The sequence below is a fragment of the Triturus cristatus genome, chromosome 12 (genome assembly GCF_964204655.1).
Source record: "Triturus cristatus chromosome 12, aTriCri1.1, whole genome shotgun sequence".
Taxonomy (NCBI): Eukaryota; Metazoa; Chordata; class Amphibia; order Caudata; family Salamandridae; genus Triturus; species Triturus cristatus.
The window spans coordinates 229,482,796-229,497,967 of record NC_140595.1 but is presented as its reverse complement, the minus strand read 5'-3'; the positions used below and the strand labels follow the sequence as shown (position 1 = coordinate 229,497,967).

Here is a 15,172-nt window from a genome sequence, read left to right as displayed (position 1 = left end):
AGGCATCATCACCCCGATCGACTTGACTCAGACTTTCTCACTCAGAACCTTCTCTGTGGTACCGGCATCGGTTGGCAGAGTTTACCAGAATGAACTCCCAACTACTTCCCCATGAGAGAAAATCAAAGAGGATAGAGACTTTTGGTGAAATAGTCTTCTCATCTCCAAGTTTGGCCATTTGCTCTGTGAATGCATGCTGCCTTCTCAAACAAATGTGTATACACTTGCAGTTGGGATATATTTTTCACCTGGTGCACTTCTGAATAGATTGATCCACTCCATTCCAATCAGTCGAAAGTTTTTATTGTATGTCTTGCACCTGGTCAAGCACTGTTAAGGTGTACCTGTTGAATCTTTTGCCATTTTTATGATTGCGAGAGCAGCCCTCATTGTTCAAATCACCAGTTGTGATGTGTTTCATCAATGAATTACAATATATATATTTCCCCCTTCTCTGTTTTTTCCCCCAGTGGGATTTGAATTTCACGTTTGTGCCCTCTGAGACTCTGCACAGATGTTCTCTCAGGCTCTTTACAGTCATTTTTGTCACCATAAGATTTGTTCAGCGGGTTATCAAGTTACAGGCCCTGCCTGTCAACCTGCCCTACACCACTTTCAACCCAGACAAGCTAGTTCCAGTGGACTCAAGCCTCTTTCCTTCTGAAGATTGTGCCTCCCGTTCATACCAGGCTGAACATCACTCTTCGGGCATTCTGTGCTCCACTTTACCCCTCTAAGGAGCAGGAGAGACTACACCAGCTCGATCCGAAAAGAGTTCTCAGCATGTACATCGATTGTACCAGATAACTCCAGTTGGACGATTAGATCTATATCTAATTTATTGGAGCAAAGAAAGGCAAGACTGTGAAAAGGAGAAACTTCTCTCGCTGCATTGTTCTCTGCATTAAAACCTGCTATGCACTAGCAATAAAGCAGCCCCCTGAAGGCTTGTGGGATTATCTTACCAGAGCCATACTGCCCTGGAGATTTGCCAGGTGGCTATTTGGGCATCACTCCATAAGTTCACAAAGCACTACTGTCTGGACAGCCAGGACCTTTGGAATGCCCATTTTACCCATTCAGTCCTTCAGAACTTTTTAGTATGAGCCATTTCCCAGACCCACCAACTGGGAGGTATTGCTTTGGTATCTATTTAAAAGGTGAGGAATCTGCAGTTAGAAGTCTCTATCAGAAGAACAAGTTATTTACCTTTGGTAATGGTTTTTTTTGGTAGAGACTCTCTCTAACTGCAGATTTCTCACAGACCTTCCAATCCTGTCCCATTTTGTGAACTAAACTCTCCCACTTAAAATGGTCCCAAGTTAGATTTCTGCATACTGGTCTCAACCAATCTGATATCGGATAAGTCGGAAAGCAACTGTTGTCATCACGCACAGTTGGCGCCTGCATAGGCCTGTGCATGTTACGCCTGGTGCAGAAGAACATAGATCTAGAGCTGCCGGCACCACCTGCCAGCTTGCAGGGGTAGTGCTGAAGATTTTCTAGATCCAGTCTGATGCCTGGAGGAATATTTAAAAGGTGAGGAATCTGTGGTTACATAGTCTTTACTAGAAAAGGTGTTACCAAAGTTAAGTAACTTGTTCTACAGACCCCCGTATTTGAATGCGTGCTGGAAGCTTTCAGGAGCCGTCAAAAACACATGCCCGCAATATATTGCAGCATTTGTAAAACCACTTGTTTGTGTGATCAGGGACATAGCTATAGGGGCCTGGCACGGCCCAACCAGCCCATCTTAAAGTTTGGAATCAGGTAGTGTCCACAGTCCAAGGGAACATGCTTCCTGACAAATTAAACACATTTCTCATTTTCAAACATATGTTGCCTTGAAATACTAAAGCCAATCAACCAAAAGCAGAAGCCTTGTTCTACACTGCGTGAAATATTTTGCAAACAGTACATTTAACTTTCCTTTTTTGTACATTATGGGGGAGATTTACAAAAAAGTCAGGCAACGCAGCGCAGCCACCCGTGAGGCTGCACTGCGTTGCGTGACAGGGAGGGAGCAGGAGAGCGTCATATCTTCAAATTCATGGCACTCTCCTACCCTTTCCCTTGCGCCGGCGCTGATTACAGCTGCCGTGCGCCATGCACACACCTTAGCGCTGCAGCACTAGGGTGTGCGCATGAGTCCAGCATAGGTTTTGTACAGGAAGGGTACCCTTCCTGTACAAAATACTATGTTCGACACAAGGGAAAGCTTTTCCCACTTTGCATGCGTGTTGCACAGTGCAGCACGAATGCAAAGTCAGAAAAGGAAGGAGAAATTAAAGCATTTCTCCTTCCTTGTGTCTAGTTGAAAAGGGCGCAGTTTTATCACGCTAAACCCAATCTACTGTTTTTAGTAAATTGGGTTTAGCGTGAGAAACCATGGGTGGTTGCATGGGAACACCCATGTACCGCCTTTGGTACGCCCCCATGGCGCTAAGGAACGCAATGCGCTGCTTCACATTACTTTTACGTTATTTCCAGTGAGTTTAGCGCTGGTAAGTAAATTACAAAAAAATAATTTTGCATCGTTTTGCGTCACTTTTGTGACGCACACACGGCGCAAAAGGTTAGTAAATCCCCCCCAAATCGCCAAATGGAGGAGAGGGGTGGACTGGTGTGTTGCGCAGGAGCGGTCGCTGTATGCGGCCCGGGGGTGTCCCAAAAGATTCCGCAAAATATGGGGAAAATGGCTAGGGGGTGTGATTTAGGGGGAGGGATGCGTTGGGTGGGTTTGGAGGGGTGGGGATGGGAGAGAATGCTCATGCTATTGTTTATTGCTACTTTCGTGTCAGGTCTGGTTGGCGCCATGTTCAACACACTTATGTATGTCCTCCTTGATTTTACTGCCTATGTGAAAATAAAAAGTTGTTTAAAAAAAAATCCCCCCCAAATCTTTTAACCCAAAAATAAACAGGGGCTACTCTCTACAAAAGGGAAATTGGGGATTTCCCTTTTTTGCGCGTGTGGGCGCTGCCCCAGGTTTACGTGATTAATTAAATCCGGGGCAGAGTCAAAATTCAGGGGTGTTGTGTGGGAAAACCCACCACAATGCCCATGGAATGCCTCCATTGCACAGAGTAAGACAACGTAGCGACTTACACTGCTTTGTCTTACACTATATCGATAAAGCCACGCAGAGTTTTGGGTGAGAAGTTTGTGCTGCCGGAGCGTCAGATAAAGTGATGTTCCAGCGGTGCAAGCCACTCATAAATAAGCCCCTTAGAACAAGTTACTTACCTTCGGTAACAATGTATCTGTAAGAAACATTAGTTAGTTAGATTCCTCACCTTAGAATATCCCCAGGCGTCAGGCTGGATCCAGAAAGATTTTTGTAGCAATACCCCTTGCGCGTCGGTAGGCGTTGTCTGCGGCTCCGCGTCCGTCGTCGGCGTCGTGCGCCGGAATGACGTCGGAGTACTTAGACGCCGCCCTCGCGCGCTGACGTCAGTTCTTGTACATAGCTTTCCGCGCCAGGAACGCAGAGCCATGCAAAGACCGACACTGGTGCCAAAAATAAAATCTAGGGGCCTGAAAAGGATAACCTTAACCCTAGATGTCAGTTCGCAGAACGGGGAGGATGGGTGGGTCGGTGAGGAATCTAACTAACTAATGTTTCTTACAGATACATCGTTACCGAAGGTAAGTAACTTGTTCATCTGAAAGAAACACGTTAGTTAGATTCCTCACCTTAGAATAGATACCCCAGCAATACCAACCCCGGTGGTGGGTCTGCGAACCAAGATCACACCAGAAAGTCCTGGAGAACAGAACGGCCAAAGTGGCCATCTCTCCGGACTTGGCTGTCCAGGCAATAGTGCTTGGCAAACGTGTGCAGTGAAGCCCACGTCGCCGCCTGACAGATGTCCTGCAAGGGGACTCCCCGTCCCAGGGCAGTTGTCGCCGCTGTGGCCCGAGTGGAATGGGCTCTCAGCCCAACAGGAGGGACCTTTTTCGCAAAGGAATAGCAGATCTTAATACACAACACGAACCATCGCGAGATGGTCCGCTTGTGCACAGCTTTACCCTTCTTAGCACCTACATATCCAACTAAAAGTTGGTCGTCCAGCCGGAACTGGTTTGTTCGGTCCAAATAAAAGGACAGCGCACGTTTTGGGTCCAGACGCTGGAGCCTGTCTTCATCTTTTGAAGGATGCGGAGGCGGAAAGAAGGTGGGCAGCGTGACAGATTGCCCGATGTGAAAGGGAGTCAACTCTTTAGGAAGGAAAGAAGGACGTGTCCGGAGGACAACCTTATCCGGATGAACCGAAAGGAAGGGAGGCTTAGCTGACAGAGCCTGGAGCTCACTCACCCACCTAGCGGAGGGGATAGCCACCAGGAAGGCAGTTTTCAGAGTCAGTAGACGAAGTGGACAGTTGTGAAGGGGCTCAAAGGGAGCGCACATCAGAAAAGTGAAAACAAGGTTCAAGTCCCACTGAGGCATTACGAATGGAACAGGAGGGAACATATTAGTAATGACCTTCAGAAAACGGGAGACAACAGGGGACTTGAAAAGAGAAGGCTGATCAGGAAGCCTTAAGAAAGCAGAGATTGCAGCAAGATAACCCTTCAAGGTGCCCAGAGCAGAGCCCTGCTGGGCCAAAGAAAGAAGAAAGAGTAGAACCTCAGAAAGAGGGGCGGAAAGGGGATCCACAGCCTTTGCTGTGCACCATGCTACAAATTTGTTCCACCGGCAGGCGTATACCGTCTTTGTGGAGGGACGCCTGGCTGCCAGAATGACATCACAGACTTCAGGAGGCAAGTCAAATGGCATCAACTGTCGCCGCTCAAGCTCCACGCATGGAGGTGGAGGCTGGACAGGTTCGGGTGTAGGACCGTCCCCTGCTGCTGCGACAGAAGGTCCTCCTGAAGAGGCAGACGTATCGGGGGATCGATGGACATACTGAGTAGCTCGGGATACCAGTACCTTCGTGCCCAATCCGGAGCCACCAAGATGACTTGGGCCCGGTCGCACCTGATCTTCTTCAGCACTCTGGGCAGAAGTGGTATAGGCGGAAAGGCGTACAACGGACCGCAACTCCACTCGCGCCGAAAAGCGTCTCCGAGCGAGTGCCGCCTTGGAAATTCCAACGCGCAGAACTGCTGACATTACGCGTTCTCTTCGGTGGCGAATAGATCTAACCAAGGCTCTCTCCACTGCAGAAAGAGACCTTGCGCCACGTCCGAGTTCAGACGCCATTCGTGATCCATCATGCACCGGCGGCTGAGTTCGTCGCTCTGGCGTTCAGAGAGTCCGCCAGATGTTGAACCACCAGGGTGATGCCCTGATTTTCCAGCCATGTCCAGAGGCGCAGAGCCTCCTGACAAAGGGTCCAGGACCCCACCCCGCCCTGTTTGTTGCAATACCACATGGCGGTGGTGTTGTCCGTGAACACCTGCACGACACTTCCCCGGACAGAGGGAAGGAAGGCTTTTAGTGCAAGTCGGATCGACCTTGGCTCCAAGAGGTTGATATGGAGCCGAGTTTCCGCCGGAGACCAGAGTCCTCTGATCTCTGCCTCTCCCATGTGGCCCCCCCATCCCAGGAGGGACGCATCCGTCACTACGACATGCTCCGGTTGGGAGAGGGATCTGCCGCTGACCCAATCGCGATTCGTGAGCCACCACTGCAGCTGGTTCGCAGTGCCCTCCGATATCAAGACGTGGTCGGACAGGTTGCCTCGATGCTGGGCCCACTGAAACTTCAGGTCCCACTGCAGAGCCCGCATCCGCCACCTGGCGTGAGGTACCAACAGGATGCAGGAGGCCATCAGCCCCAGAAGCCGCAGCACCAACCTGACCGAAACCCAGGACAGAGCCCGGAAGATGGAAATCAGGGCCTGAATGTCCTGGACCCGCTGTTCCGGAGGATAGACCCGGAACTGCGCCGAATCGAGAGCCGCCCCAATGAAAAGGAGCTTTTGGGAGGGACTCAGGTGCGACTTCGGCACATTGATGGAGAACCCCAGCGAGTGTAGGAGGTCGGCCGTAGTCTGGTGGTGGGAGACGACTTGCTGGGGCGAGCCCGCCTTCAACAGCCAGTCGTCGAGATAGGGGACCCCTGATCTGCGCAGATGAGCTGCGACCACCGCCATCACTTTCGTGAACACCCGAGAGGCACTGGTGAGGCCGAAGGGGAGCACGGTGAACTGAAAGTGCTCCTGACCCACCGTGAACCGCAGGTAACGCCGGTGGGCCGGCAGGACGGGGATGGGGAAATAAGCGTCCTGCAAGTCTAACTATACCATCCAGTCTCCAGGGTCTAGGGCAGCCAGAACCTGAGCTAAGGTGAGCATCTTGAAACGGTCCTTCCAGAGGAAGGCGTTGACGCTCCTGAGATCCAAGATAGGGCGTAGGCCCCCTTTGCCCTTCTTGGGAACCAGAAAGTAGTGGGAATAGCAACCACGACCTACTTCCGGCCCAGGAACGCGCTCGACGGCCTCTTTGGCCAAGAGGGCCGAAACTTCCTCTCGTAGAAGATGCAAATGATCCCCCTACATACGGTGGTTCAGCGGTGGCATGGCTGGAGGGGTCGTCTCGAAGGGGAGGGAGTAGCCCCTTCGGACGATTTGCAGCACCCACCTGTCCGACGTGATGGAGCGCCAGTGGAGCAGGTGATGGCGAACTCTGCCGCCCACTGGCATGGAATGGGCCTGAAAGCTCGGACTAAGAGGGCTTTGAGGCGGATGCTGCCGGGGTAGATGTGGACTGACCGGCACGTTGACCTCCATTACCGCCTCGGCGGAATCCACGTCCGCGTGCAGGTTGGTTCTGCGGCTGGTGGCTGGGCGGACGTGAGGAGGCGCCCCTTCCTTGGCCACGAAAGGGACGAAAGGCGGAAGTTTGCGGCCGCGGGGCCGAAAGACCCAAGGACTTGGCCGTGGCCCGGGAATCCTTGAACCGAGCCAGCGCACTGTCCGCCTTCTCACCAAAAAGGCGAGTGCCATCAAAGGGCATGTCCATGAGGGAACTCTGGATATCCCCCGAAAATGACGTGGACCTCAGCCAGGCTTGACGCCGAAGTGCCACCGTGGTGGAAATCGCCCTACCCAGCGAGTCCGTGGTGTCAAGTCCACACCGTATGGCATGTCGTGCTGCATCTCGCCCGTTAGCAAGTGCCTGGGAGAGACGTGTCCGGGCCTCCTCCGGACACAGGTGCAGCACGTCCTCCACCGCATCCGTGGGAGTAACGGTCCAAGATGCAAGCGGTGTTCAAAGACCGCAGTCCCAGGCTCAGGGACGAGAACAGTTTTTTCCCGAACTGTTCCAACCTCTTGGATTCCCTGTCCGGAAAAGCGGACGGGAAGGAGGATTGGGACATAGAGGCCTGGATAACCAGACTCTCAGGGGTGGGGTGTTGGGACAGGAAACTGGGGTCGCCCGGAGCAGGGCGGTGGCGCCGGGCTACGTTCCGATCCACAGGAGGTACTGTGGAGGGCTTGGACCAAGTGCCCTGGAGAACGTCGACGAGGGCCTCATTGAACTGCAGCAGAGGCTCTGTGGAGCTTGCTGTCGGTTGAAGCACCTCAGTGAGGACGTTAGTCCTCATGGCCACAGCAGGCAAGTCTAGCCCAAGGGCTTCGGCCGCCCTTGCGCAGCACCACTGAAAAAGCTGCACCTTCCTCCGACGCCACAGTTGGAGGAGAGATGAAACCAGCGTCCGGGGAGTTGTCCAGACCACTGGCATCCCCCAGTTCGTCTGCCCAGTCCTGAGAAAGATAGGCCTGTCTGGCCAGAGGATCCTCAGATCCCTCCCAGTCACCCCCGTCATCCGAGTCCTGATACACAGGAGGAAGGGACGGAGCCAGACGGTAGATGACTTGCTCATCCAGCGGCGCCGGCATCGGCGTCGGTCGACGCCGAGCCGGCGTCGGGTCTGGAATGGGGGAAAACAGGGGAACGACGCCGGTGGTGGAACCGGGGTCGGCGCCGGCGGAGGAGGCGTGACGAGGTCGACCGGCCCCGACAGAGATCCAGGCCTGGATCCCTCGGGGACCTGCGACGTCGGGGCCGGAGCCGTCGACGGCGCCGGAGCCGCCGGCACGCGAGGTCGCCCAGTCGAGTCCGCAGGGCCCGAAGGCGCGCCGGCGGGCGTCGACGGCGGAGCCAGGCCTCTCATGGCCGAGAGGAAGGCACTGCTCTCTGCCGGTGTCACGTTAGTCCCAGGGACCGGAGGGTATGGGGACGGACGCGGCGCCTGCGTGGAACCACCTTGACCCTCATCCGAGTCGCGCAACCGGCGAGGGGAGTCCGAAGAGCGATGTCGCTTCTTGGACTTCTTGGAGTGCTTCGACTTACCCGAAGAGCCCGACGAGCGATGTTGATGACTGCGGCTCTGCGACCGGTCCTTGGACCTCCTCCTGGACCGGGACCTCGAGCGGCGCGGAGCCAAGTGGCGAAGCTCGAGAAGCTTGCAGGACCACTCCCGCCTAGCCTTCGATGTCAAGGCTTGATAGTCGGGGCACGAGTCTGCGTCGTGGTCGGCCCCCAGGCAGAAGAGGCACCGGCGATGGTGATCCGTCACCGACATCAGTCGATGACAGGCGTCACAGGCTTTAAAACCAGGCATCCTACCGGCACCAACAGTCGACCAAAAAAGGCAAAAAAGTTAGTCAAAAATTGACTAGGGGTAAGCTCTTCCCGGATCAGCGCTTACTGGCGCGGAAAAAAGAAGAACTGACGTCAGCGCGCGAGGGCGGCGTCTAAGTACTCCGACAACGTCATTCCGGCGCACGACTCCGACGACGGACGCGGAGCCGCAGACGACGCCTACCGACGCGCAAGGGGTATTGCTACAAAAATCTTTCCGGATCCAGCCTGACGCCTGGGGATATTCTAAGGTGAGGAATCTAACTAACGTGTTTCTTTCAGATGCACATATTGACTCTGACTCTGACACAGGTAGACACACAAAAAACAACCCAGATCATGTGGCACATGCACTGACACAGGAGCACTGTAACACTGACACAATGATATCAACAGGGTGATGCTGATACTGCGTAACTGATAAGGATACTGGAATTCTGCCATCAACATATGGACACTGAAATTGGGATGGGACACTAGGATGGGGCCAATGACAGACAGTGCCTCAGGGGCGCAATGAGCGTTTGCGCCTGCAACGGAGCCACTTTCGTATTACAAAAGGGGGCACAGACGCCTGTACGTCCAAGGGCGTTCCCTCATTTGCATCGGGGCGTGCCCGATGCAAATGAGGAAATTATTTTGCCTCTGCGCCCGTGCTATATTACAGATGTGAATGCAAAGGCAAAGAAGTTCTCAGGGAGTACACTCAGTGCGCCAGCTTCTAGGTGGCACCCTGTGAGTACGCCCCTGAGAGCAGCCCACTGGAGGGGAGAATGGGGGCCCTATTGACCCCCCAGACATCCACTTGGAGGCGGGGGCAGTCACTGACTGCACCTGCCTGCAAGGGGATCTCTAATCCCCTATAAAAGTGCAGGCAGCCCGTGTTTTCACATGGATACGCTGCCCAGGGTGCCGTGCGAGTTCGCGGCTGCCCTGGGGGCAGCGCATACATCATAATGTATAATGTTTTAAAAGGTGCGCCTGACGCAAACAATGACAATACGTAATACGGCCCCAGGTCTTCTTCACCTCAGCCCTAGTCATCCCAGCCTTCTGCCGATGAATTCCTAGAATAAGTTGTTTTAATTTCAAGCGCTAAAAGAAGATGGAAAGTGGGTACATGTATTTAATTTGGCCCATGTTCCCCATAACCTTCTTCGTGGAAAACCTTCAAGCCCACAGTCATTTTGTTTTTGAATTCAATCTAGTTTTAGCCAAAGTTCCTCTCCAAGAGTAATTTAATGTATATCACGTACCTTTCATTTTTCAAAAACCTTCCTCAGGGCACCACCTGTAAAGGTAGTTAAATTCTGTAATTTCTTTCACAAATATTACAGACTTATGTGCTTTAAAACATATAATGTACCACAGAGGCCTCAAAAATGCCTATGGGAAAACCTCTATTCCTGTGTAAAACTATTTCCATTTTTAAACTATGTTTCAGACTCCCCGTGCTTTAAAATATACAGCTGTCTCATAATGTTCACCAAATATTTCTTGGCATAGAAATGTACAGTAATTGGAAAACACTCTGAAATGTATTGTGTTATTTAAAACCTCACAGCAGTTTACCATTATTTCCGCAAAATACCTGGGAGAGCCCCGTTCTTTCTAGCCAAGACCCTATTTGTTTTCTTGCCACTGGGGCCATGCCCCCCCCAAACATTTCATCTAGATGATGGTATCCCACTTTGAAACGATCATGACTACTGTCTTCCTGCTTAGGCTCTTCAGTTCTCTTGCTAAGCCAGCCCTTTGTGTACCATTATTGGTGCAACCCCATTTTAGGCGAGCCTCATTGGCTGTAAGCTCTGACAGTGCTGCACTCCCTGGCCTATACGATGACTCTCCTAAACATCTACCCCCCGCCTCCTTCGCAGCTCCCTCCTTTGTTGCTTCTTTAGTTTCATAACTGTGCTGTGTCATTCAGTAACTGCGAGGCTTGCACTAACCTTTGCTTTTCTCCTGCAGAGCCCAAACCAGCTCACGATAAGTCCTTCTACAGTAGTGTGAGCCTACTTTGTCCTTGTGCTTCAGTAAGTGAACCTTTTGCTTCCATTGCGATATTGAACAGCTGTGAAAATGTGGGTGTGTTATCCAGAGAGCATGTAAGAATCCAGTTATTCTTTACTTCTACTTGTTAAAGGGACCAGTGAATGTTATGCGAAAGCCCACAAAGTGAATATACTGTAAATACATATATTGTGCAACGTAACTCTCGTGAGAATGACGCCTAAATCTGGGTTTAATGGGTGCATGTTCAAATGTTTATTCTTTGGGGTTGGAGCTGGAGGGCGGCGGAGGTGGTTATGCTTAGCAAGGCAGAGTGCACCTGATACCACATGATAGTTGCTCCCCGGCACCTAGAGTTATTTATCTTTCCTTCTAGTATAGCAGATCCCCTTCCAATGGGCATGCTGCTCTGCCTTTTAGTCTTCTCGCAGAAGAGGACTAAGGAGAGCATCACTTTCTGTCCTGCTATTTGTTTGTGGAGGCAGACACTGCAGTATTTATGTACCCGAGCTTCAAAGGCAGTTTTCAGTCTGGGTAGAGTTATGGGTCAGTCGACTAGCCCTGGCCTCGGGCCCTAGCTTGTTCCATCCTTGTTTGCATCATAAGTGCGCCAGAAGCAGCTGCCTGCCCTTCTGATGTTGCCAGATCTTTCCAGGGACTTATAGAAAGGGCTGGACCAGAGTAGGAAGGCAGCCCTGGGGTGTTACAGCACAGATTGGTCACATAAAATGGGAGTGCTTCATACACTGTACATCAGTACCGGGGACGAACAACTGCTATGGAACATGCGTTTAAGACATCCTGTAACTTTCTGTTGTATGGCTTTGAGTGCTGCTTTATGTCACACGCCCATTCTTGGCAAATTGAATGTGTTATATAAAATGTTGAAAATCGGTGTAACTAACAATGAAGTATATGTAAAAATCCACAGAACTGAAGATTTCAATCAGAAAGTGCCATATATCCCCACGTGTGGTGTTTGTTAAGGGTGCACCGAAGTTCTTTACTATGTGTTGGGTTCTCCAGTAAACATCTGCTTTTTCGGGTCGCGCCTACCAGACTGCCCCAATGCTTGGTTTGAAAAAGCCTATTGTCGTCTTACCAAGAGCATACAGGTCTCATGCCGGCCCGGCTCCAGGAATTTTATTCTAGATGGGCCAAGGGTGCCTACGGGTGGGCCCACAGCTGGCCCAGTTTTTGGTCCTTCTCTAGGGATCCTACAACCCTACTACTTCCAATCAGGCACAACAATACAAACGGTAGATTGTGTGTGTATACAAATCATAAGGAGGGTAGAGTATTGGTAAATTGAGTCATTTTAGGGTTCAATGGTGGGTAGTGGTCCAGGGATGCAATCATTTTGTATGTTGTACTATTTGTTTGCTTCTAGCAAATGAATTAGAAAAACACCAAATACCAATGATTTGTGAGTTTGAAGTGTATGACTGGAAACAATGTCCATATTGACATGGAGGAAAATTGTCATCCTTCAAACAAGCAAATGCTTCTTGTACCTTCAGAAGGCTTCCTAAATGGAATGAAGCCTAGACAAAACTGCTGAAATTGGAATTGAAATCTCCAACTCTACAGGGTGCAATCCTCCTGTCTTTTGCACAGGAGTTTGGGGATGCCATATCACGTGGAACCACAGTTCTCTTCCAGGGGAATCCTCATCAAAGTCATAAGCACTGAATATTCCCGCCTATCTGTAGGGACCCCGGGGCCCATACTAAATATATATATAACTTCTCGTTGTCCAGACCTGCAATACATCGGTCGACGTCAACCAAGGGACGGTCGAAGTCAAGACGCACACCTCCATCAAATCCAACTAGACATTGTTCGGCGTCCAGACATCCTCCATACACAACAACCAATTGACGATCGACATCAAGGCATATTATTTCTCCTGCTGCAGAAAATAGGTACTCACTTCGTTTACGGCTTCCACCTCCGGAGGTCCCACCTTCACACACCACTTGCCATCAGCTGAAACTACTGCAGAGCGAAGTCTCCATTCTCCTTCGCAAAAAAGCAAAATGGAAAGTACCCTACTCATAGCGGAGCGTAGGTGTATATTCCCGGTATTTCCTCGTAAAGAAAAAAGGCCCATCTACAGAATTCAGACCCATTCTGGACCTACGTCTCCTAAACAAATATGTCTGCAAGGAAAAATTCAGAATGTAGGCTATCCACCAAATATACCCCCAACTCTATCAGGGGAACTGGATGTGGCAGCCAGACATTATCAATACAAGGTGTTACCCTTCGGCATGGCAGTTGTGGCAGTTTCATAACGCAAAATAATATTTGTATATCCATACCTAGATAACTGGCTGGTAAAAAGTTCCTCTCCAGAGCAAGCGAAGGAACACTATCATATCTGTGTTGAGACCCTACAGTCTATGAGTCTCCACATCAACATCGAGAAGTCAATTCAAGCCCCAACCCAAAGGCTACACTAACTAGGTGCAAACCTGGAGGCAAGAATCGCAAAAGTGTGTACTTTAAAGAAGAGACTATCATCTATCGTTCAAAAGTGCATTAAAATCCAAAACATCCCACGTCCATCAGCCAGACAGATGGCTTCTCTTCTAGGGTCAATAGCGTTATGCATTTTACTTGTTCCCAATGGCAGATTGAGAATGAAACCGTTGCAGCAAAATCTGAAAGATCAGTGGAACCAATTCACATATCATTGGGCTCATGCTAGCTCAGGCTGTGAAAGCATCCTTACCATGGTGGTCTCATTGCCCACATCTACTAATTGGCGTACCTCTTCTCCAGACCACGCCAACTCAAACACTCATAATTGACGCAACCCTCCAGAGCTGGGGTGCGCACCTGGGTACCCTGCATACACAGGGTCTGTGGTCAAACAAGGAGCAAACCTATCATATAAACATGCTGGAGCTGCAGGCGGTCCATCTAGCCCTCAAGTCATTCTACTCAGCCATTCAAACCAACTCACTACTGGTCCAAACGGAAAATACGACCACAATGCACTAGTTGAACAAGCAAGAAGGGACTCTATCTCGCCCTCTATCCCTGGGAGCGTATGCGATTTGGCAATGGCTCCTAGCGAGGGGTTTAACAATCTCAGCAGTCTACCTCCCAGGAGTCCAGAGCATGAAAGCAGACTCTATCACTGTCACTTCGCAGAACAGCCCAACTGGATTCTGCACAACTATATTGTAAAAGACATTTTCAGAGAATGGGGACATCGGCAAATAGATCTGTTTGCAGACAAGCGCCACAAAGAATCTCCAGACTTCGCATTCAGGTTCTACCGACAAGAAAAAAGGGGATACCCTTTTGATACACTGGTCTGGGACATTTCTGTTCACGTTTCCTCCCATTCCCCTGATACCAACAGTCCTCAACAAGCTACATCTGGACAGAGCCAAAATGACGCTGATTGCTCCAGAGTGGCCTCACCAGTGGTGGTATCCAGATCTCCTTCACCTGTCCGAGTGACCACACAGAAGGCTTCCGGCAGACTGGATTTCCTCTACAAGCTACACTGGAAGATTTTCCACCACAACCTTCCCTCGCTGAGCTTGACAGCATGGTTCCTGAATTCCTACTGCTATGTTCCTGGGCTAGGCCCATGTAGCGAAGCTGCTCATTTATACGTTGTCCTATTTTCACAATAACATTTCTTCCGCAAACCTTTGCACATATTTGCAACGTTATCAAGATGCCTTGAACATCATGTACAAGGCCCTTCTATGCAGTATGTACAAATATTGTTTCGATCTTAATCCATGGGGCGGCAGGACTATCTACATATCCATAACATCACTAATCTATACCCAAATCGCAAGGCTGCTTTCTATTATAAATAAAGACCATCCCATAATTTTAGTAGAGGAGGCACTTCTGCTGACACCGAGGGTTCCTGCATGCTGAGACTTCACCACGCAGTGGTCTGACATCTCTGTGAGGGGTGTCCAGTTCGTGACCAAGATGGGCTCCTACATTCTCTCGCTCCAGATAATGGAGTTGGATCGTCCCTTGGGAAGATTCTTGGCTTCACACCTACACACACTCTAGGTACACTTAGAGTAGGGTTTGCATAGTAGGAGGTACACCAGATTACTGCCTTGTTTATATGCCTGCATATACACACTGTTTTAGCACCATAGTAGAACTGTATTTTCTATTTACACTTTCAATCAATCAATCAATCATAGCATTTGTATAGCGCGCTACTCACCCGGAAGGGTCTCAAGGCGCTGGGGGAGAGGGGTCCGTTACTGCTCGAAGAGCCAGGTCTTGAGTTGCTTCCTGAAGGAGAGATGGCCCTGGGTCAGCCGAAGGTGGATGGGGAGGGAGTTCCAAGTCTTGGCTGCCAGGTAGGAGAAGGATCTTCCTCCGGCGGTGGCTCTGCGGGTGAGTGGTACGGCGGCGAGGGCGAGGCTGGTCGATCGTAACTGGCGGGGGGGCTTGTAGAAGGTCAGGCGGTTGTTGAGGTACATGGAGCCCAGGTCGTGGAGAGCCTTGTGTACGTGGGTGAGGAGCCTGAACGTGATCCTCTTGCTGACGGGGAGCCAGTGCAGGT

At 50.8% G+C, this 15,172-nt stretch overlaps 1 protein-coding gene across 2 annotated transcripts in view; it reads left to right on the top strand.

Moving 5' to 3' along the window:
* PLEKHG4 (pleckstrin homology and RhoGEF domain containing G4) overlaps positions 1 to 15,172 on the top strand; it is a 1,592,954-nt gene that overhangs the window by 1,516,962 nt on the left and 60,820 nt on the right. For both annotated transcript variants that reach the window (XM_085638629.1, XM_085638628.1), the window contains exon 20: positions 10,567 to 10,631. In XM_085638629.1, the coding sequence (XP_085494755.1) occupies positions 10,567 to 10,608 (42 nt within the window). In that variant the 3' untranslated portion in view covers positions 10,609 to 10,631. The remainder of the gene's footprint in view (positions 1 to 10,566; positions 10,632 to 15,172) is intronic.